Source organism: Carlito syrichta, unplaced genomic scaffold (assembly GCF_000164805.1).
Source record: "Carlito syrichta isolate Samal-C Ts95f unplaced genomic scaffold, Tarsius_syrichta-2.0.1 Scaffold286961, whole genome shotgun sequence".
In the NCBI taxonomy this organism is placed as follows: domain Eukaryota; kingdom Metazoa; phylum Chordata; class Mammalia; order Primates; family Tarsiidae; genus Carlito; species Carlito syrichta.
The window spans coordinates 46,756-69,041 of record NW_007231057.1 but is presented as its reverse complement, the minus strand read 5'-3'; the positions used below and the strand labels follow the sequence as shown (position 1 = coordinate 69,041).

The 22,286-nt window shown below is 39.3% G+C and overlaps 1 protein-coding gene across 3 annotated transcripts in view; it reads left to right on the top strand.

Moving 5' to 3' along the window:
• ANLN (anillin actin binding protein) overlaps positions 1-22,286 on the top strand; it is an 83,769-nt gene that overhangs the window by 17,240 nt on the left and 44,243 nt on the right. Inside the window, exons 4-13 of one of the 3 annotated variants that reach the window (XM_008052647.2) lie at positions 1,418-1,803; positions 3,290-3,515; positions 6,398-6,588; positions 6,841-6,948; positions 14,283-14,409; positions 18,257-18,367; positions 19,682-19,920; positions 20,956-21,101; positions 21,370-21,517; positions 22,130-22,265. In XM_008052647.2, coding sequence (XP_008050838.1) covers positions 1,418-1,803; positions 3,290-3,515; positions 6,398-6,588; positions 6,841-6,948; positions 14,283-14,409; positions 18,257-18,367; positions 19,682-19,920; positions 20,956-21,101; positions 21,370-21,517; positions 22,130-22,265 — 1,818 coding nt within the window. The remainder of the gene's footprint in view (positions 1-1,417; positions 1,804-3,289; positions 3,516-6,397; positions 6,589-6,840; positions 6,949-14,282; positions 14,410-18,256; positions 18,368-19,681; positions 19,921-20,955; positions 21,102-21,369; positions 21,518-22,129; positions 22,266-22,286) is intronic. The other 2 variants (XM_008052648.2, XM_021709794.1) reach the window with 2 other exon arrangements.

Here is a 22,286-nt window from a genome sequence, read left to right as displayed (position 1 = left end):
GATCCCTGAGAAGTTCTTAGAGATGTAGAATTGAAAATTTAGGCAGAGGTAGAAACCTTAGACAGGAGGGATACCTTTTTCTTTGGTTGAATTTGGGGAACAGGAAATGCCATGAACCTTGGCTTCCCTATATACATATTTTGTGTGCATATGGGCCTAGTTAAGTGCCCTATTTGGGATTTATCTTCAAATAAAGTAACTGTGTAGAAAAATAGTTGATTTAGTCTAGCCCTGTGCTCTTCAATACAGTAGCCACTAGCCATATGCAGGCATTTAAATTTAAATTAATTAAAATGAAATAAAGTTTAGTTTCTCAGTTGCTCTGGCCACATTTCAAGTGCTCACTAGTCACATGTAGCTAGTGTTTACTGTGTTGAACAGCAAAGATAGAGTGCATCTCCATCCTCATAGAATGTTCTGTTATATAGCACTAGTCTAATCCATTTTTAAAACAAAATTTCCTGTGGGATACATAATCTTAAATTGTGCAGTGTTATAACATCATTAATTAATTCTTTTGGTTTTTTTTTTAGTTAGAGTCTCACTCTGTCACCCAGGCTGGAGTGCAGTGGGACACTCATGGCCACCCTAGCATCGACCTGCTGGACTCCAGAGATCCTTCCACCTCAGCCTTCCAAGTAGCCAGAACTACAGGCGTGCTCTACCACGCCTGACTAATTTTTGATTTAACGTAGAGATGAGGTCTTGCCAAGTTTCCCAGGCTGATCTTGAACCCACAGGGTCAGGCAAACCCCTTGTTTCGACCTCCCAAAGTGCTGGGATTACAAGCTGAGCCACCGAGCCCAGCCATGAATTAATCCTAAAAATATAACCTAAACTGGGTGCATTGACTCCAAATGTAACCCCAGCACTTTGGAAGGCAGAGGTAAGAGGACTGCCTGATCCCAGGGGTTTGAGACCAGCCTGGGCAACTTGGTGAAACCTCTTCTATATAATAAACCAAAAATTTAAGCGGATGTGGTGGCACTTGCCAATAGTTCCAGCTACTTGGAAGGCTGAGGTGGAAGGATTACCCAAGCCTAGCAGGTCAAGCCTGCGGTAGCCATGAGTGTGCTACTGCACTCCAGTCTGGACAACAAAGTGAGATTGACTCAAAAAATAAACAAATAAATACAAATGAAAATAAAACACCCCTAAAGTATGGTATTTTTTTAGCATCATTAGCCATCAAAGATAGGGGGGGAAAGGTATAACTATTTTTTTAAAAAAGTTTCGATTAAGTATCATTTGATTTGGAAAGATATTGTTAAATTTAAATAGGTAGTTTCATGCACACAAGAGCTTTTCACTGGTTCTTATTACTCTCATTTAAAAATTCTGTATGGAGTGATCCTAGTATCATACATAATTATACCTCTTGAACATGGTTTTTAACTCTTTCTGAAAACATTTTCAGACGATGTTCCCGAAAGTTCACTTTTCTCACCAAAGTCATCAAAGGAAAAGTCTGCCTCCCCTCCTAAACTATCGCTGTCGGATACCTCACCAACTCCAGTTGGGAGAAGGGGTCGTCTGGCCAACCTTGCTGCAACGATTTGCTCCTGGGAAGATGATGTAAATCACTCATCTGCAAAGCAAAACAGTGTACAAGAACAGCCTGGTACCACTTGTTTATCCAAATTTTCCTCTGCAAGTGGAGCATCTGCTAGGATCAATAGCAGCAGTGTTAAGCAGGAAGCTACATGCTGTTCCCAAAGGGATGGCGATGCCTCTTTGAATAAAGCTACATCCTCGAGTACTGCTGATACATCTTTGGTTGATGCCTCAATTTCTAGCTCTGTGGTAAGTCAAGGCCATTTTAGTCTTCTTTTTTTGTTATGAGGGGTTGTTTGTGTGTGTGTGTGTGTGTGTGTGTGTGTGTGTGTGTGTGTGTGTAGACGTCTATTGTATACTATATACATAGTGTGTCTATATATATTTTTAGAAAATCAGTTTTATAGAAAGTGAAAGTAATAAGTTTGGTACCCTATCCTAAGATAAATTAGCAGCTGACAACTAAAACTACACCAACTTAATGCAAATCCAAAGTATATAATAATGGAATGATGGATCTTCTTTTTGGTAACTAAAGGGAATATTGAAAATTGAATCCTCCATTAGAGTGTTTTATGTATACGTATAAATAAAAGACAGCAAACATTTCTGAAAAGATATATAATAAACTAGTAGCTGTAGTTTCCTCCAGGAAGGCAAATTGCCAAACAGGATATGACATGTTCACTGTATATCCTTCTGAAATATTTGAAAATTGACTTTGTGCGTGTATTACCCTAACAGTTTTTTTTATAATCTTAAAAAACCAAAAAGGAAAAAGTGTTGTATTCCTGACTATTGTCTTGTAGTATACTGCTAGACTTTGGAATTAAACAGACTTGCATTCAATCCCAGCTCTCCACATAATTAGATGTGTGACTTTGGACAAGTTATGTAATCTTGCAAAGCCTTATGTTTCTATATGTGAAATGAGAACAAAGTGTTACTGGGAGGGTTAAATAAGTTGATATGCATAAAGCTTAGCAGAGTACCTGATTATATACTAAGTTCTTAATTTATCACAATTAGCCATAAAGTACATGATACTATTTTGTTAAATTGATATTGACTTATTAAAAATGTAATTTGGTTTCATAACTTTAGAAATCTAATAATGGTACTAGTGTAATCATATAAAGAAAAAAATTTCTTAAATAGGAAGTGATCCTATCCCTAATACTTAATTACCTGTCAATATATTATGCAGACTAAACTACATATTATAGTTTAAACAATAGCATTTTCTTATTTTTTTTCCCCTCAAACCTTTCAATTTAGTTTGTTCTTAGAGAGCAAGAGCACTTCATTTCATCTTATTTATTTATTTATTTACTTACTTACTTGTTTATGAGTTGGAGTCTCACTGTCACCCATGCTCACGGCCACCACAGCCTTGACCTGCTGGGCTCAGGCAATCCTTCCACCTCACCCTTCCCAAGTAGCTGGAACTAAAGGTGCATGCCACCATGCTCGGCTAATTTTCCTTGATTTATTGTAGACACAAGGTCTCACTAAGTTGTCCAGGCTGCTCTCAAACTGCTGGGCTCAGGCAATTCTCTCGTTCCTACCTCCCAAAGTGCTGGGATTACAGGTGTGGGTCTCCACGTCTGGCCTCATTTTACTTTCATGAGTCTCACATAAAGCCTACTAAGTAAATAGTATTTGAATTGTTTTGTTATTGGACTACTTGTAGATATTGTCAATGTTGTTTATTTTAAGTGTTTTCATGTTTCAGAAAGCTACTTCTTCTCCAGTGAAATCTACTACATCCATCACTGATGCTAAAAATTGTGAGGTACAAGATTCTGAGCAATGTCAGAAAATTCTTGTTAGTCCCCTGAAAACAGAGGTGCCAAAACCAACTGCAAAGTCAATTGTATCCCAGACAGTTCGGTCCAAAGAAGAACTAAATAGAGAATTTTGTCTGCAATCTCAATCTAAAGGCAAATCTACAACACCAGGTTATGTATTTTTTTAAAAAGTTATTGCTGACCATATGCAGCATATCTGTTCTCAGCACTTTATTTGTTTTGTTTGTTTTTCTCAGCATTTTAAATATTCAGTTGTGAATGGTATGGTGTTGGTTTGCCAGGGCAAATGCCTGAATGTTCCAAATGAGACTTCTTCGTATTCAGCTTTAATTTATTCAGTGAATATTCATTAGTATAGACTAGCCTATTTACTGGTCACAGTATTAAACCTGTTACATTTTACTAGTTTTCTAGGATGATCATACTGGTTACTTTATTCTATATTTTTCGATACAGATGAAGCATATTCAACTGAAAATCACATATTAGGGGCATAATGGAGAAACATCTTGTAACCAAGTATGCAGAGCAGTGCTTCTCATTCTTTACTCTGAAGGAATCCCTAATAGCAGAGAGAAGTGAATGTACATACAAATGACTCTACTCTGAATTTGTATGTGTGTGTACATCGTGTGAATGTTTACATGTAAAAGTTCAACATTTCTTACCATGGTAAACTGATTCTCCAAAAATAGAATATTTATCTTGTGGTGACTTATACTTCCTGGGCACACTCTCATATGCTATAGACTGAGAAACATGGGTCTGAAATATATGGTTTACTTTGAACTATATTCTTTCTTATTGAAAAGACTGAGTTCAAAGTCTTAACTTCTTAAAAATCCAATCTCTTCAGAAACTATAGTTCTGGGGAAATAGAGAGATGAAAGTGGGGAAGCCATTAGTTATGGGGTAAATAGAAATCAGCAGTCAGTTTCCAGATGAACCAAAACGAGAACAGCAAGATCCCCACCTGGCATAGGACTAGTTGCTCCTAATTTTTTTTTAAGAGTTAAGGCTTAGATAAGAAGCATTCTTTTTATAGTTCTTGGCTACTGGATATACTCAAAGTCACATTTCCAGGGTCTAAGAGATATTTCATTCAGAGGTTTCTTTGTATTCTTAATGAACTGTAGTTTGAAATATGGCATGAAGTGGTAATAAGTGGAGTCCTCAAACCCTTGCCATGGGTCAAATTTTATGCTTTTCTTGTTTTTGCAGATAACACTATACTGGAACACAGCTTCACCCATTTATTTATATATTGTCTGTGATTGCTTTCATGCCATAGTGTAGAGTTGAATAGTTGTGACAGAGGTCACATGACCTGCAAAGCTCAAAATATTTGCTATTTGGATCTTATTGACTGAGTCAGGGTTTCACTCTTTTGCCTAGACTGTAGTGCAGAGGCATAATCACCACTCACCACAGCCTCAACTACCTGGGCTCAGGCAATCCTTCCACCTCACCTTCCTGAGTATCTGGGACTACAGGCATGCACCACCATGCCCAGCTAATTTTTTAATTTTAATTTTTTCTAGAAACAAGGTCTTGCCATGTTGCCTAGGCTGGTCTCAAACTCCTGGGCTCAAGCAATCCTCCTGCTTCAGCCTCTCAAACTGCTGAGATTACAGGTGTGAAACACTGCCTAGTCTATTTTCTAGGTCTTTATAGGACAATATTTACAAACCTCTGATATTAGTAAGACTATTTTTATGTAACACAACCTTAGAGTCCTTTTGATGGGGATAATATATATCCTATTTTTTATTTTTATTTTTTCTTTAAATGTACTTCATACTATTTCAGATGAGTTCAATTTTTTTTTTTATCAATATTTTTTATTATGATTTTGTGGGGTACAGTTAAGGGTTAGGTATATAATTATGTTTCATTCAGGCACCCTGTTGATAAGAGGTGTAGATGAGTTCAATTTTAAGACATTGTGAAGTCATGACATCCTTTTGATATGTAAATAATTCCTAATTTTTCTTTTGAGGGTGAAAAAGGAAAAATAAAACCCAGGTTTTAACATATTAGTTTTTCTAAAAGCAAAATAAAATATATTGGCTGTAGAAATGTAAGTAAGCCAGGCTCAGTGGCTCACGCCTATAATCCCAGCACTTTGGGAGGCAGAGACGAGAAGACTGCCTAAGCTCAGGGGTTCGAGACCAACCTGGACAACATGGCAAAATCTGGGCATGATGGTGCATGCCTATAGTTAGAAGGCTGAGGTGGAAGGATTGCCTAAGCCCAGCAGGTTGAGATGATAGTAGCAGTGAGCTTGCCACAGTACTCCAACCTGGGTGACAGAGTGTGACTCTAACTCTAGAAAAAGAAGAAATATAAATAGTTGGAAGTTATCAAGATGAGGACACTTGGTGGTTAAAGTAGATTAATTAATACATATACAGTCAATTTCCAGTTAAGTTCTGATTGTTCCGTTTTTTTATTTTTGTTTTTTGAGTTGAAGTCTCTCTGTTGCCCAGGCTGGAGTGCGGTGGCACACTCATGGCCACTGCAGCCTCAGCCTGCTGGGCTTAGGTGACCCTTCTGCCTCAGCCTTCCAAGTTGCTGGAATTACAGGCATGCACCACCATACCTGGCTTATTTTTTGATTTCTTGTGGAGACGAGGTCTTACCAAATTGCCTAGGCTGGTCTCAAACCCACGGGCTCAGGCAGTCGTCTCACCTTGGCCTCCCAAAGTGCTGGGATTATAGGCTCGAACCACTGCGCCTGGCCAGATTGTTTAGTTTGAGAGTTTCTAATCCCCACTGCCCTTTCACTGTACCATTTTAAAATTCTTTTTTTAAAATAACTAAATCCGAATAAGCATGTAATTAAATGAAATAGTATGGTAAAAAAAAATTTTTTAATTTTGAACGATTTTCATACTGTTTACTTTGTGAATGAATATTCCTAGTCAAATCAAAGCATTTTGGAGTTGTAATGAAACTTAGAACTTTCTCCCTAGAAATCATAATTATTACTTATTTTGAATAGACTCCAAAAATGTGTATGTTTTCTGTAGGAGGAACAGGAATTAAACCTTTCCTAGAACGCTTTGGAGAGCGTTGTCAAGAACATAACAAAGACAGTCCAGCTCGTAAAACACCCCAAAGAACCCCTATTATCACTCCAAATACAAAGGCCATCCAAGAAAGATTGTTCAAGCAAAATACATCTTCATCTACTACCCATTTAGCACATCAGCTCAAGCAGGTATGGTATACTGCATCTAACATTATTTATCAAGTGGTTGCAGCATAGAATCTAGAAATCAAATGTGAATTCTGAAACCAGTTTTGTTGACTGAGATAAATAGCATCCCATTTCTTTATATCATTCATTTCAAACTGGAAATTTGTTTATAATTTGTTAAATTATAAACTGAAGACAAAGGTTTTAATATTGTGTAGATATTCTTAAACATGCTACTGACTCGTGTGTAAAATATAGCTTTTGATGGTTTAGGAACGTGAAAAGGAGCTAGCATGTCTTCGGGGCCGATTTGACAAGGGCAATATATGGAGTGCAGAAAAAGGCGAAAACTCAAGAAGCAAACAGCTAGAAACCAAACAGGTAATGAAAACAAGAAATACAAGAGCAAACTTGGTACCAAATTTGTGTTGGGGTCTAATTTATAGTTCTATATTGCAAAATAATTTTTTACACACTTTCCTGTTCCAATTATTGTCATTTTCCATTTATAACTCCTCTGCTTTTATGATATTTTCCCATTTCATCAATGAAACGCTTCACCATATTCACTTATGACTCTAAAATCAAATTTAAAAGTTATTTTCATTATTCATTTGATTTCATTTCAGATTCTTTTTTTTTTTTAGTGTATTTTATTTCTTTGAGTCAGAGTCTCACTTTGTTTCCCTGTCTGGAATACAGTGACATGCTTGGAGCTACTGCAGCCTTGACCAGCTGGTCTTAGGCAATCCTTCTACCTCAGCCTTCCAAGTGGCTGGAACTACAGACATGTGCCACCATGCCCAACGAATTTTTTGAATTATTGTAGAGATGACATCTTGCCAAGTTACCCACGCTGGTCTCGAAACCCTGGGCTCAGGCAGTCTTCTTATCTCCACCTCCCAAAGCACTAGGATTACAGACATGGGCCACCATGTCCAGCCAGATTCTTTTTTATATTCTACTTAGCCAGGCGTAATGGCTTATGCCTGTAATCTCAGCACTTTGGGAGGCTGAGGTGAGAGGATTGCCTGAGCCCGGGGGTTTGAGACCAGCCTGGGTAACTTGGTGAGACCTCATCTCTACAATAAATCAAAAAATTAGCCAGGCATGGGGGTGTGTGCCTGTAGTTCCAGCTACTTGGAAGACTGAGATGGAAGGATTGCCTGAGCCCAGCAGGTCCAGGCTGCAGTGGCCATGAGCATGCCACTACACTCTAGCCTAGGTGACAGAGAAAGACTCCAACTCAAAAAAAAAAATTTACTTCTGCTAGTTCTAAAATGTATTTCAGAAACTACTTTTCTCATTGATGACTATATAACTCTCCCCATTCCTTACTTTTAGACTATCTGGCATCTTTTCAGTCACCACATACCTTTCAGATTTCTGTGTACTCTTGTCAAATTTCAATAAGAGTCTTCAACAGATTCCTACTTGTGTCAACTATGTTCTATTTCATTTACATACCTATTGTGGACAAAGTACTATGTTAGAATAACTTTTTAAGCTAATAAATTAGATTTACAGTGGAGACTAATAGAAAGTAAAACACTAAATTTGACTAGTATTCTCTGAGAACGAGCTACTGGATTGATTTTGTTTTTTGTCAGTTTTCTTGCTTTAAAGATCAGTTTTCTTGTTTTCCAGATCTCAACCTTTTCTTCTTCTCATGTTCTCCAGGGCCTCTCTTCCCTGTCCTCATAATGTAGATTTAGCCAAGTACAGAAATGCTGCTGATGCTCAGCCCTGCTGTGCTGCTCTCTTTCCTGAGCTCTAAGGCTTGGCTAGCTGGTAAAGCTTTCTCTGCTTTGCTATAGTATCTTCCCCTCTGTAGTCTTTGTCATCACTTGTGGTTTTACTCTTTACCTCTTCATCTGAATTAATCTGAGAGTTCTTCTTTGGCTCCTTCCCGTTGTTTACTGTGTCTTCCCATCTGCTGCTCCTAGCTCGTACATCTGTCAGCAAACTGCCTTCCATATTTTCCTCTGCCATTACCGTAGTTACTACCATATTTTCTACTGAACACCCTGCTTCTTGTCTTACTACTGTCCAATCCATCTTACCAGTTGGTGCCAGAGAAATATTTCTAAAAGGCAAATATTCATATATTCACTTGCTTAAAATGTTGGAGCTCAAATAATAATAATAATAAAACAAGAAAAAATGCAAAACAAGATGTTGGAGCTCTCCTCATAGCCATCATCAGAAAAATGTCCAAGCTGCTTGTCTTGACATGCAGACTCATCCTCGCCTGGTTCCTCCCCACTGCTCCTCCGCTGGCATGCTTTAGTCCCATCTTGCAGACTATTTGCAGTTTCTCAAATGTACCCATGTTTTCACAGTTCTTTGCCTTTGTCTTGCTGCTCTTTCTGCCTGGAGTATCTCCCTGGTGAGTTCCTACTTCTTTAAGAATAGGTCAAACTTTAATCCCCTCTGGGAATTCTTACTTGGCCCTTTTCCCAAGAGGCAGCCCCTTTCTTTTCACCAATGTCATCCTGTATATATGTCAACTGGAATATTTATCTTCCTGTGAATGTTTTAACTTTGTACTCTACCGCTGCCTATGAGAACATTATCTCTGTGTTCTTAGTGCTTGACTGAGAACAAGAGCTCAATAAATTTGTATTTGAAGGAAGGAATGAGTATGCTGGTCCCTCCTATCAGCATACAACAAGCTATTATACGTCATTTTAAAACAGAAACAACTTTCTTTTCCTCCTATTTCCCTCTTCCTTTGCCTCTTTTTCATGTAGACTCTTCCACAAGAGTTGTCTCTACTTGCTGCTTCCAATTTTTCTCTCTTGAGCTCTCTCTTTTCAGGCTTATGCCACTATCCCTTCCACGAACCACTACCTTTATCAAGTTCATCCATGATCTTCAGTGATCAGCTTTCAGTTGATTTAGGAGCATTTGACATTGTTGATCACTCTCTTCTATTTGAAGCACCTTCTTCGCTTGCTTGCCAGTATCACATTCTCATGATTTCTTGCCTTTGTCTCTGCAGAGTATAGAGCGCTGGTTCTTTTATTTTTTTTTGAGTTGGAGTCTCACTCTGTCACCCAGACTGGAGTGCAGTGGCCGCTCCCGGCCACCGCAGCCTCGACCTGCTGGGCTCCGGCGATCCTTCCGCCTCAGCCTTCCAAGTAGCCGGAATTACAGGCATGCGCTACCATGCCCGGCTGATTTATTGATTTTTTGATCTATTGTAGAGATGAGGTCTCGCTGCCCAGGTGGGTCTCGAACCCGCGGGCTCAGGCAATCCACTCACCTCAGCCTCCCAAGACGCGGGATTACAGGCTGAGCCACCGAGCCCAACGAGCACTGGTTCTTAAACTGTTTTGTACTAAATAATTCCTGGTACCTGTGAATTCCTACCCAGAGAGTTGCACATTTGCATGTAAACAAAATTCTGAACACAATAACAAGGAGCTTAGGATCCTCTCCTGAAAAAACTCATCTGTGGTGCCCACTGAGGGAGCAGCCAAAGACGTGGGAAGAAAATGCAGTTGAGTACAGTGTTACCAAAGTCCATGGAAGAAAGAACTTCTAGAAGGAAGGAGTGTTTGGTTTTGTCAAGTTTAAGTGTGGGTTGAATCAAGTTCACTGGATTTGTAGTAAGAAGTTGTGACGTGGCCCGGTGCGTGGCTCTAGCCTGTAATCCCAGCACTTTAGGAGACTGAGGCGAGAGGGTTACCTAATCTCAGGGATTTGAGACCAGCCTGAGCAACTTAATGAGACCTCATCGCTACAATAAATGAAAAAATAAGCCAGGCAGGTGGCGCGTGCCTGTTTTTCCAGCTACTTGGAAGACTGCGGCAGATTGATCACCTGAGCCCAGTAGGTCAAGGCTGTGGTAGCTGTGAGCGTGCCACTGTACTCCAGCCTGGGCAACAGAGAGACTCCAACTCAAAAAAAAAAAAAAAGAAGTTGTGATGTGGCAAGAGTAGTGTTAGTGAAGGCAGAATGCAGGCGTAATGTGTTGAGGAAGGAATTGGCAATGAAAGTAGAACCATGAATGTAGGCAGTTCTTAGAAGTTGGTTCTAATGAGGAGGGAGAAAGTAGATAGTGGCTGCAGAGGATGAAGGAGTGAAGCATGGTTCATATGTATTTTGTTCTTTCTGAGGCCGAAGTCAATTTGTAATGGAAAGAAAAAGTGAAAACTGATGGAATGAGATGAGAGTGGATGAACTCAGCATAGTGAAGAGAACAGAACTGATTAGGACCATCTCCTGTGTAATAAAAAGGATAAAGGAAAGCAGTGTGTGGGAGTTGGTAGTCTTAAAGCTATGAAAACTGAACTTTCTGCCTGATAGCTCCTGTTTTGTTCATCATTTGGATAGGGAAGGTGACAGATGGAATACTCTCTGGAGGATGGAAGAGAGCTGTCTCGGAAATAGGAGGGATAGATGGGATATGAGACCATCAATTTATAGTGGAACCAAATTCCACAGTTATATTTTCTCTAGAAATGTCCAAAGATGCTGGATATAGGCCGGGTTCGGTGGCTCAGCCTGTAATCACAGTGCTTTGGGAGGCCGAGGTGAGTGGATTGCCTGAGCCTGCGGGTGCGAGACCTGCCTGGGCAACTTGGCGAGACCTTGTTTCTACAATAAATCAAAAATTAGCTGGGCGTGGTAGCGCATGTCTGTAGTTCCAGCTACTTGAAAGGTTGAGGTGGAAGGATCGCCGGAGCCCAGCAGGTCGAGGCTGCAGTGACTGGGAGTGACCACTGCACTCCAGTCTGGGTGACCAAATGAGACTCCAATCCAAAAAAAAGATGCTGGATATAAGCATAAAGAAGTTGGGTTGGTCCAGGTTTGGGGGTTTGTCAGACAAGAGAAATGCAAGTCAGTTGAGGTGAGTGAGGTGAAGTGAAGCGATTGGTAAGGTAATGGTATTATAGTCAAGGGTCAGGTCATGAGGTCTACCCTGGACGGAGGTGTAAGAATATGGTAGAGACTATTGGAAGAAGAGCATCAAATGACTACAGGTCCCCATGAGGCCAAAGAATAGGTTCTGGTAGGAATTCTTGAGCAAGAGCACTAAAGAGATTGGAGGAGTGGTTGAAGTGGGATATTGGCGTTAAGGATTTTAGAGAAGTGAGAACAGATTATGGGTGATGGTTTAATTAGAGTGATGGTGAAGGTCTTTGGAGTTGAAATGTTCATGCAACTGAGAGACCAAGGTATTGTTTTGGTAGTCTTTGTGACTGCTGATAATCACCTACATGGTTACAAGTATTGAACTAGAGAAGTGTCCGGGGAATGCAGGGGAGTGACTTACGGATTTTTAATTGGTACTAGACAGTTGGAGTGGGATGGAGAGTGTGGTCACCGGATTGCTTGAGTCTCAAAGGAATAGGATCTGTTAAAAGAGGATTAATAAGCATGGAAATATTAGAGAATGAAGAGGAGGTTGTCTCTTATGATGTCAGGGTTTAGGAAAGAGAATCATCTTTACTTCAGAGCTTTGTAGGGTAAGTTCTGTTTTACAAGAGATCTAGGATTCTGTTAGGGCTAGAAAGTGGAGGGAATATTTAGTGAAGAGGTTGAAGATGTAGAAGTGTTTGTTTACCATGAGGAGGATTGCTTGGGCACACAATAGTGTTTTTGGAGAGACTGATGCAGGGGAAATTTGACTTGGGAGGAGAAAGCATATGTATGTGGGTGAGACTAATGGTAAAGATGGAGGGAATAAGATTATTGTAATAGTTAACACGTATTGAGTGCTTACAATGTGCCAGGCCTCTGGTAGGTGCTTTTTAATACATTATATCATTTAATCCTCACAATAACACTGTAAATTAGGTAATAATGTAATTCATCCCTTTTCTGAATGAGGGACTAAAGCTTAAGGAGGTAAATCACTTGTCTAAAAATAGTACAGCAGACAAGTGGTGAAACTAGGCATTTTAAGTTGACCTTCTGACTCCAGAGCCTTCTTCTCAAACTACTATGTTTATTCCTGGATAGTGGTCAGCAATAAAAGGATGTAGGGCATAGAGAGTTAATTTGGCCTTATGTTTTCAAAGCTATGATTTAAGTCTTTAAGAATGAGTGAAGCCGGGCGTGGTGGCTCATACCTGTAATCCCAGCACTTTGGGAGGCGAATGCGAGAAGATTGCCTGAGCTTACGGGTTCGAGACCAGCCTGGGAAACATGGCGAGACTTCGTCTCTACAATGAATAAAAAAATTAGCTGGTGTTGTGAGACACACTTGTGGTTCCAGCTACTTGGAAGGCTGAGGTGGAAGGATCTCCTGAGCCCAGCAGGTTGAGGCTGTGGTGGCCATGAGCGTGCTACTGCACTCCAGCCTGGGGGACAGAGCGAAACTCTGGCTCAAAAAAAAAAGGAGTAAAGTTGCTTTTCATTACCACCATAGTCATTTGCTTATTTACTCAGCAATGTTTGAGTGCCTACTGTATACAAAGCACTTAGGTTTTTTACTCTCAAGGTATCCTCAGCCCATTCTTCTCACTTCTGAAATGTACTTGTCCTGTCTTATTCTTCCCCTCCTCACACTTCTTGCTCACCCTAAAATAGTGTGTAGCATAGCATTTGATAGTTTACTTTGTTTTTAACATCAAGAGCTTCGTCTAACTTGAAACACTAAAGTCTGGAACTAGCGCTGGAAGAAGAGTACTTGGATTTGAGTACTGGCTCTGCCAGTTACTAACTGTGTACAAGTTCCTTAACTTTTCTGTGTCACAGTTTTCTCATCTGTAAAATGGAGGTCATAGTACCTGACTTAGAGGGGTGTTGAGGATTAAGTGAGGCAGTAGATGTAAAGTGCTTAGATGACTGGCACATAGTAAGCTATGTAAGTATTAGTTGCTGTTGTTCTTACTCTTATTTGATTCTTTCTACTGTTGCTTTATTCATAAAGTCTCTAAACAAAAAACAGAGAATGTTTATCTTGAATAGTCTTGGTAATGAATAAAAAGACTCAAATGAGGGATTTTTTTTCCTTCTCTCTTCTTTTCTTACCTTCTGATCTGTTTTTGTTCTTCGATTTCTTTGGACTTTACTCTCTGAGTAACTGAAAATTAAATAGAATTCTAAGGTAGGAACTGTCACCAGATGTTACAGGTGTGAATAGAGATAAGTGATGTAGGAGGAATTGTTTTCCCCTTTGTGTGGGTTTTATTTAGTTGGTTTTCTAAAACTGAACTCTGATGAATATTTTTATTTTCTCTTGCCAACAAGACTCCCAAAGAGATTTTTAAATACTGGGAATTACCAAAACTATGAAGGAGCACTGAGGGCTTGTTCTATACATTCACATACATTGTCTCTTTAAAACATTTATAGAATAATGTTTGATAATCTTGTTCAGGCCAGGTGCGGTGGCTCTCGCCTATAATCCCAGCACTTTTGGAGGCCGAGGTGAGAGGATTGCCTGAGCCCATGGGTTTGAAACCAGCCCGAGCAACTTGTCAAGAACTCATCTCTACAATAAATATAAAAATTAGCCGGGCGTGGTGGTGCATGCCTGTAGTTCCAGCTACTTGGAAGGCTGAGGCGGAAGGATTGCCTGAGCCCAACAGGTCGAGGCTGCGGTGGCTGTGAATATGCCACTGCTCTCCAGCCTGGGTGACAGAGTGAGCAACTCTGTCAACTCAAATAATAATAATAATAATAATCTTCATTTAATAACCTATAAAATGGCAATAGTTTTGAGAAATAACATTTGCTTCTTCATTTGCTTTTTGAAGGAAATTCACGGTCAGAACACTCCCCTCAAAAAACATCAAGTTGTTTCAAATACTCGGTCACTTCCAGTAACAGAAAAGGTGACAGAAAATCAAACATCAGCAAAAACTTCCAGGAAAGAACCTGCAGGTCAGTGTTTTCTATTTCAGTGTTACTTAAAACATGGGTTTCGGTTTATTACAGATTTGGAAACTGGATTGGAAAGCAGCAGTGCTGCTCAGGTGTAAAAAGACAGATCCATTTCTTCACTTCTACTTACTTTTTTGAGTCGGAGTCTTACTCTGTCGCCCTTGCTGGAGTGCCATGGCATGCTCACGACCACTGCAACTTCAACCTGCTGGGCTCAGGTGGTCCTTCCACCTCTTCCTTCCAAGTATCCACCTCTTCCTTCCAAGTAGCTAGAACCACAGGCATGCGCCACCACGCCTGGCTAATTTTTTTATTTTTATTTTTAAATTTTATTTATTTATTTTTTTGATTTAGAGTCTCACTCTGTCACCCAGACTGGAGTGCAGTAGCCGCTTCCGGCCACCGCAGCCTTGACCTGCTGGGCTCCGGCAATCCTTCCGCCTCAGCCTTCCAAGTAGCTGGAACTACAGGCGCGCACTGGAACTACAGGCGCGCGCTGCCACGCCAAGCTGATTTTTGATTTATTATAGAGATGAGGTCTCGCCAAGTTGGCCAGGCAGGTCTTGAACCCGCAGACTCAGGCAATCCACTCACCTCAGCCTCCCAAAGCACTGTAATTTTTTAATTTATTGTAGTGACAAGCTCTTGCCATGTTGCTCAGGCTGATCCCGAACCCCTGAATTCAGGCTATCCTCTTGCCTCTGCCTCCCAAAGTGCTGGGTTTACAGGTGTGAGCTACCACACCCGACTACTTTCTTTTTTAATTTCTTTTTTTTGGGGGGAAGGGGGTCTTGCCTTGTCACCTAGGCTGAAGTGCTGTGGTGTAGTCATAGCTCACTGCAGCCTTGAACTACTGGACTCAAGCAGTCTTTCTATTTCAGCCTTCTGATTAACTGGGACCATAGCTGGTACATTTAAAAAAAAATTGTTTTTCTTTTTTTGAGTTGTAGTCTCACTCTCTTGCCCAGGCTGGAGTGTAGTGGCATGCTCAGTGGAGTGCAGTGGCATACCATGCCTGGCTAATTTTTTAATTTATTGTAGAGATGAGTTCTCACCAAGTTGCCCAGGCTGATCTCAAACCCTTGAGCTCAGGCAATCGCCTCACCTCGGCCTCTCAAAGTGTTGGGATTATAGGCTTGAGTCACCGCACCCATCTCCTGTATGTGATCTTTAGAGAAATGTCTTCTTAAGCCCTTTGTCCATTTTTTTTTTAATTGTGGTCTTACTCTGTTGCCCAGACTGGAGTGCAGTAGCATGCTCACGGCTACTGAAGCCTCAACTTTCTGGGATCAGGTGATCCTTCCGCCTTAGCTTTCCAAGTAGCTGGAACTACAAGCATGTGCCACCACGCACGGCTAATTTTTTGATTTATTGTAGAGATGAGGTCTTGCCAAGTTGCCCGGGCTGGTTAACAAGTTTTTATAGAGATGGGGGTCTCTGTATGTTATCCAGGTGAGTCTAAACTCCTGTACTCAAGTGATCCTCTGCCTTAGCCTCCCTAAGTGTTGAAATTATAGGCATGAGCACACTCAACTGGATTTTTCTTTTTCTTTTTCTTTTTTTTTTTTGAGTTGGAGTCTTACTCTGTTGCCCAGGCTGAAGTGCAGTGGCACACTCACGTCCACCGCAGTTTCAACCTGCTGGGCTCAGGCAATCCTTCCACTCAGCCTTCCAAATAGCTGGAACTATAGGCATGCACCACCACATCCAGCGAATGTTTGGATTTTATTGTAGAGACAAGGTTTTGCCATGTTGCCCAGGGTGGTCTCAAACCTGTGGACTCAGGTAATCCTCTCACCTCTACCTCCCAAAGTGCTGGGATTATAGGCATGAGCCACCACTCCTGGCTTGGATTTTTCTATTTCTGAAAAAAAATGCCATTGGGATTTTGACTGAGTCTGTAGATCACTTGGGTGATATTGACATCTTAACAATATTAAATCTACTAATCCATGAACATGGGATGTCTCGCCACCTATTTATGTCTTTCATTCCTTTTAGCAATACTTGTAGTTTTCAGGGTACAAGTCTTTCACTTCTTTGGTTAGGTTTATCTATATATTTTATTCTTTTTGGTGCTCTTGTAAATAGAATTATTTTTGTAATTTCCTTTTCAGATTGTTGTTAATTCATTCACAATTGCTGATGTGAATTTATGTCATTCCAAATTATCTTCCTAGTTGCCACTAATATGAATTTACATCTTTGCAAATTCTGTTTCTGAATGCTGCAAAGTTGTCATACATATATGTTATTATATTTTACTTGAAAATGAATAGTGAGGCAAGGAGAAAATTGAGGTAGTTATCTGATATCGACTGCAATGTAATTAATTAATGTAGTTGGTAAAAATGGCAAGTAGGTCATTATTTTGTTGCGATTAGTGTTGTACACTTGCCTTTTGATATTTCAGAACTTTCATACTTCAATGTTAAAAATAATTTACCATAATTATGGAAAATGAAGGAATATATGCTGATGAGCTTTCTGAGGTCGAAGGGGAATCCGGTGAACTTATTAGTGATAGTGAGACAGACAGTGATGTAATGATGCAATTTAGATGAAGAAATATATGTGTGTACATATATTATATATATATTCGGTTTATAACCTGAATAAAAATACAAAGTACGAAATGCAAGTCAGTGTGGTGTCTGAGGCAAATACTGGATATGTCTGCAACTTTCAGCTGTATTGTGAAAAAGGTGACAATTTAGGAAAGACAGTTTCACTTGTGCTTAACGACTGAAGTTGTGGCAACCAGCTATAGATTTTTTAAATTTTCCCCTGCTTTCAGTATTAGGAAAGTGAAAAATTTGACAATCGCAAATGTGTTAATAGTATGTAGAGACTCAACTGATTTTTGTGTGTTTATTTTCCATTCTGCAACTTTGCTGAATTTGTTAGTTCTAACTGTATTTTTGTGGAGTCTTTCAGGTTTTCTGCATATAAGACTATGTGATTTATGAACAGAGTTAATTTTACCTTTTCCTTTTTAATTTGGATGCCTTTTATTTACTTTTTCTTACATAATTGCTCTGGCTGGGGCTTCCAATGCCATGTTGGATAAAAGTAATTAAAACAGGCATCCATGTGTGTTCCTGACCTTAGAGGTAAAACTTTGTTTTTTACCACTGATTATGTTAGCTGAGGGCATTTCAACTGTGGCCTTTGTTATGTTGGGCTACTTTCCTTCTATTCCTAGTCTTTGTGACTGAATGAATTGCAGAGCACTATGTGTAGTATGATCATAAAACAAAATGATATACAGCGATGTGCACATGGGGAAAACTGGAAAACAAAAAACAACCTGGTAATATTGCTGTCCCCTTTCTCTCTCTCGGAGGGAGGAGGAAGGAGGTGGGAAATTTAAGAGAGGACAGGTGTTTGGAGGGGGGTGCTGTATACACTTCTAGATTTGAATATTTTAAAACAAATGCATAGTTTTACAATCAGAAAAATATATACAGACCAGGCATGGTGGCTCATACCTGTAATCCCAGCACTTTGTGAGACTGAAGCAGGAGGATCACTTGCGCATTGGCGCTTGAGACCAACCTGGGCAACATAGCGAGACTTCAGCTCTACAAGAGATAAAAACAATTAGCTGGACATGTTGGCATATGCCTTTATTTGCAGCTATTAGGAGGTTGAGGTGGGAGGATCACTTGAGCCCATTAGTTGGAAACTGTGGTGAGCTGTGATTGTGCCACTGCATTCCAGCCTCGGTGACTGAGTGAGACCACAACTCAAATAAAACAAAGCAAAAGATAAATAAGATTCCTTAACTAGGAAATTGTGGGTTCTTATATACATTAATATTATCTATCTTATAAAAAATTTTTAGGTGTCACTGATTGCGAAATGATGAAGTCTAGTCCTTTGAAGATAACATTGTTTTTAGAAGAGGACAAATCCTTAAAAGTAACATCAGAACAAAAGCCTGAGCAGCAAATTGGTTGGTTTTTATTCTTTATTTTTTATTAACTCTACACACACAAAAGAAATAATATATTGATAGGCACACATATTCAAATTTTAATGTCTTACGATTTTATAATACTTTCTCTTTTTAGCCAGAATATCCTCTAGCTTCCAAAGAGATGTGGTACTATTAACAGTTACTGCTAGGTCCCAGGCGCCTGCGAAAATTTTGTTAAAACTCTCACTGACTGACTGACAGGGAGAGGGCAGGTGCTGCCCTCCCACACTCTGCATATACTGGCAGAATGAAGTTTATTAGTGGACTCCGCCCTAAGGAACATTAGCATTTGCCTACTATTTGCTGTGTGAAAGGTTGGCTCTCAACAATAGAAAAAGAGTCATTTGAAATGACATTTTTTGAAAGTCTGAAGCTGATGGCTATTATCCTAGAATTTGAATTCTTTTTATTTTATTTTATTTTTTTTTTGAGTTAGAGTCTCACTCTGTCAGCCACGTTGGAATTCAGTGGCACACTCATGGCCACTACAGCCTTGACCTGCTGGACTTAGGCGATACTTCCACCTCAGCCTTCCAAGTAGCTGGAACTATGGGTGTGTGTCACCATGACCAGCTAATTTTTTCTTTTTCTTTTCTTTTCTTTGTTTTTTGAGTTGGAGTCTCACTCTGTCACCCAAACTGGAGTGCAGTGGCCCGCTCCGGGCCACCGCAGACTCAACCTGCTGGGCTCCGGCGATCCTTCTACCTCAGCCTTCTAAGTAGCTGGAACTACAGGCGCGTGCTACCACGCCTGGCTAATTCTTTTGATTTATTTAGAGATGAGGTCTCGCCAAGTTGCCCAGGCAGGTCTCGAACCCACAGGCTCAGGCAATCCACTCACCTCAGCCTCCCAAAGTGCAGGATTACAGGCTGAGCCACCGAGCCCAGCTTTAATTTTTTCTTGATTTATTGTAGAAACGGGGTCTCGCCAAGTTGCCCAGGTTGGTCTCAAACCCCTACCTCCCAAAGTTCTGGGGTTATAGGCATGAGCCACCACGCCTGGCTAATTTGAATTCTTAATACTGTTACTTAAACCTAAAACATTGACTCAGCTCTTGATAGACCCAACCTTCATTTCTTAGAAAATGCTATTGAAACTCTGGAAATTATCTTGGTTTCATATATTAGTAGTATTTTCATATATATATATATCTTTTTTGTTTTTATTTAGGAGATGCTTTATGCCCTTTTCCCTGTTTTTTTAAGTAAGCATGTGAATATTAAATCTTCTGTTATCCCTTTAATTCTTAAAGTTTGAATCACAGTATCCACTTATTAAAATATTTTTCAGAAGTGGTACGTGGAATTGAGATGAGCGTGGATAATGACGATGATATAAATAGTTCGAAAGTAATTAATGACATCTTTAGTGATGTCCTAGAGGAAGGTGAACTAGATGTGGAAAGAAGCCCAGAAGAGATGGATCAGGTGGGAGCAGAAAGCAACGAAGAACAGGAAGATGCACTGAATATTTCCTCAATGTCTTTACTGGCTCCATTAGTGCAGACAGTTGGTGTGGTAAGTCCAGAGGTAAGAAAAGGCTAATGTAAACAGGACCATGACATACATAAACTAAGTAATTTTGATTGACCCCCCAACTCTTTTTTTGTTGGCACATGGGGATTTGCCAAGGGATTTTGTAAGGTTCGTCAGTTCTCTTAAGAGAGTTTTTTTTTTTTTTTTGAGTTGGAGTCTCACTTCATCACCCAGGCTAGAGTGTAGTGGCACACTTACAGACACCCCATTGTTGACCTGCTGGGCTCTGGTGATCCTTCCACCTCAGCCTTCCAAGTAGCTGGAACTACAGGTGCGCGCAATCACGCCTGGCTAATGTTTTTTTTTGTTTTGTTTTTGTTTTATTTTTTATTGTAGAGACAAGGTCTCACCAAGTTGCCCGGGTTGGTCTCAAACCTGTAAGCTCAGGCAGTCTACTCGTGTCAGCCTCCCAAAGTGTTGGGATTACAGGCTGAGCCACTGAGCCTGGCCTCAAGAGAGTTTTAAACTCCTCCGTCGTTTCCTTTGACTTTAGATACAATCCAAACATGGCTTAAATGGTCAGACTTTGGGACTCAAATTTTGGCTCTGCTATTTACTGACTGTTTATTGGTCAGATTATTTAACCTCTTCATGTCACAGTTCCCTCATCTGTTAAATGGGGTTATTAATTGTACCAATATCATGGGGCTGATGTGAATATTTAGTCACGTTAGTATATTGGTGTTTAGCACCAGACACATATAACTGACATTTATTGAGAACTAACTACTGTTAATAGTTATTATCCTAAATTAGAATAACTGCAGTTCTGGAAATTGATTCAATTAAAAATACTTTTAAAAGGAATGTAAGTTTCAATTGTCTTTGTACTTTCATTTACTCATTTACATTTTAGGAACTTATTTTAGTTTCCTTTGTTTTTATGATGAGTCGATCAACTTACTGGATGTCTTATTTCCTAATAATGGAGAATAGTTCATTTATTTTCACAGAATTAAATGAATTATCACTTAGAATCAATGTTAATTAACTATAAAGTCTATTAATATGTGATGTATATTCCTGCAGAGTTTAATTTCCTCGCCTAGATTGGAATTGAAAGACACCAGTGTAAGTGATGAAAGTCCAAAACCAGGAAAATTCCAAAGAACCCGTGTTCCTCGAGCTGAGTCTGGTGATAGCATTGGTTCTGAAGATCGTGATCTTCTTTACAGGTAAGAACATTTCTAGATTGTATGTACTTATTGAGAGTCATGGTTAAGATTGACATAAGTTGTCTTACAATTTGTAATTAATGTTGTTAGTAATTCATGTATATAAAAGTTTGGAATAACTTTTATCAGCCTCTTTCACCAGTTTTCAATACCATTCTGGTGAAATGTTCTGCTGATATATTTGTTCAAATTATGATGATGTGTTCAATAAAGGATAGTGCTCAGTGTGTTGCTGGATTTCTAATAGAATATAACTTATCTCCTAAAGTATTGATGCGTATAGATCTCAAAGAGTCAAAGAAACAGAACGTCCATCAGTAAAGCAGGTGCTTGTGCGGAAGGAAGATGTTACTTCAAAATTAGATGAAAAAAAGAATGCCTTTTCTTGTCAAGTTAATATCAAACAGAAAATGCAGGTATGCATATTTGTGGAAAGGTGATTTGGAATGTTTCTTGCACTAGATTGTAAGATCTGTGAGGACAAGGACCAAGTCATAGTCATTTCTGAATCCCAAATAATTAGAACAGTGTTTCACACATAGAAGTTTAGTAGATCTCTCTTGACTTCAATTGAGTTTTTCTTTTTTGGAAAAGTTGAAAGCTTGCTTGATATTGCTGAAATATTTATTTTTAAAGATAATTATTATAAATATCCTCAAACTATAATTATTAATTAGATGACAGTGGTATAGTGTGAAATTTATTTGTGCTCTTTGAGGTTCTTTTATGCTAAGGAAGGCATTTTTGAAAAGCATTATTGTAATTTAAATAAATGAATCAGATACTTTCTAAATCTCTGTATATTGGATATAGCCCCAATTTTAATGTGTGAATTAGAAGTATTTTCATAAGGAAAAATGTATATGGTTTAATTTATAACATATTAAATGTTTTTGGTACCTAGTCCATAAACTTGAATAGTGAAACTGTAACATTTTGATTTTATTGTTTGGAAATTTTAGAAACTGTTCAAGATTAGTTAGAATATTAATAAAATTAAAATTGTTTCCTCCTCATTGGTTTTCTAGGAACTCAATAATGAAATAAATTTGCAACAAACTGTGATCTATCAAGCTAGCCAGGCTCTTAATTGCTGTGTTGATGAAGAGCATGGGAAAGGATCCCTAGAAGAAGCTGAAGCAGAAAGACTTCTTTTAATTGCAAGTATGTGTGATGTACCTGAAA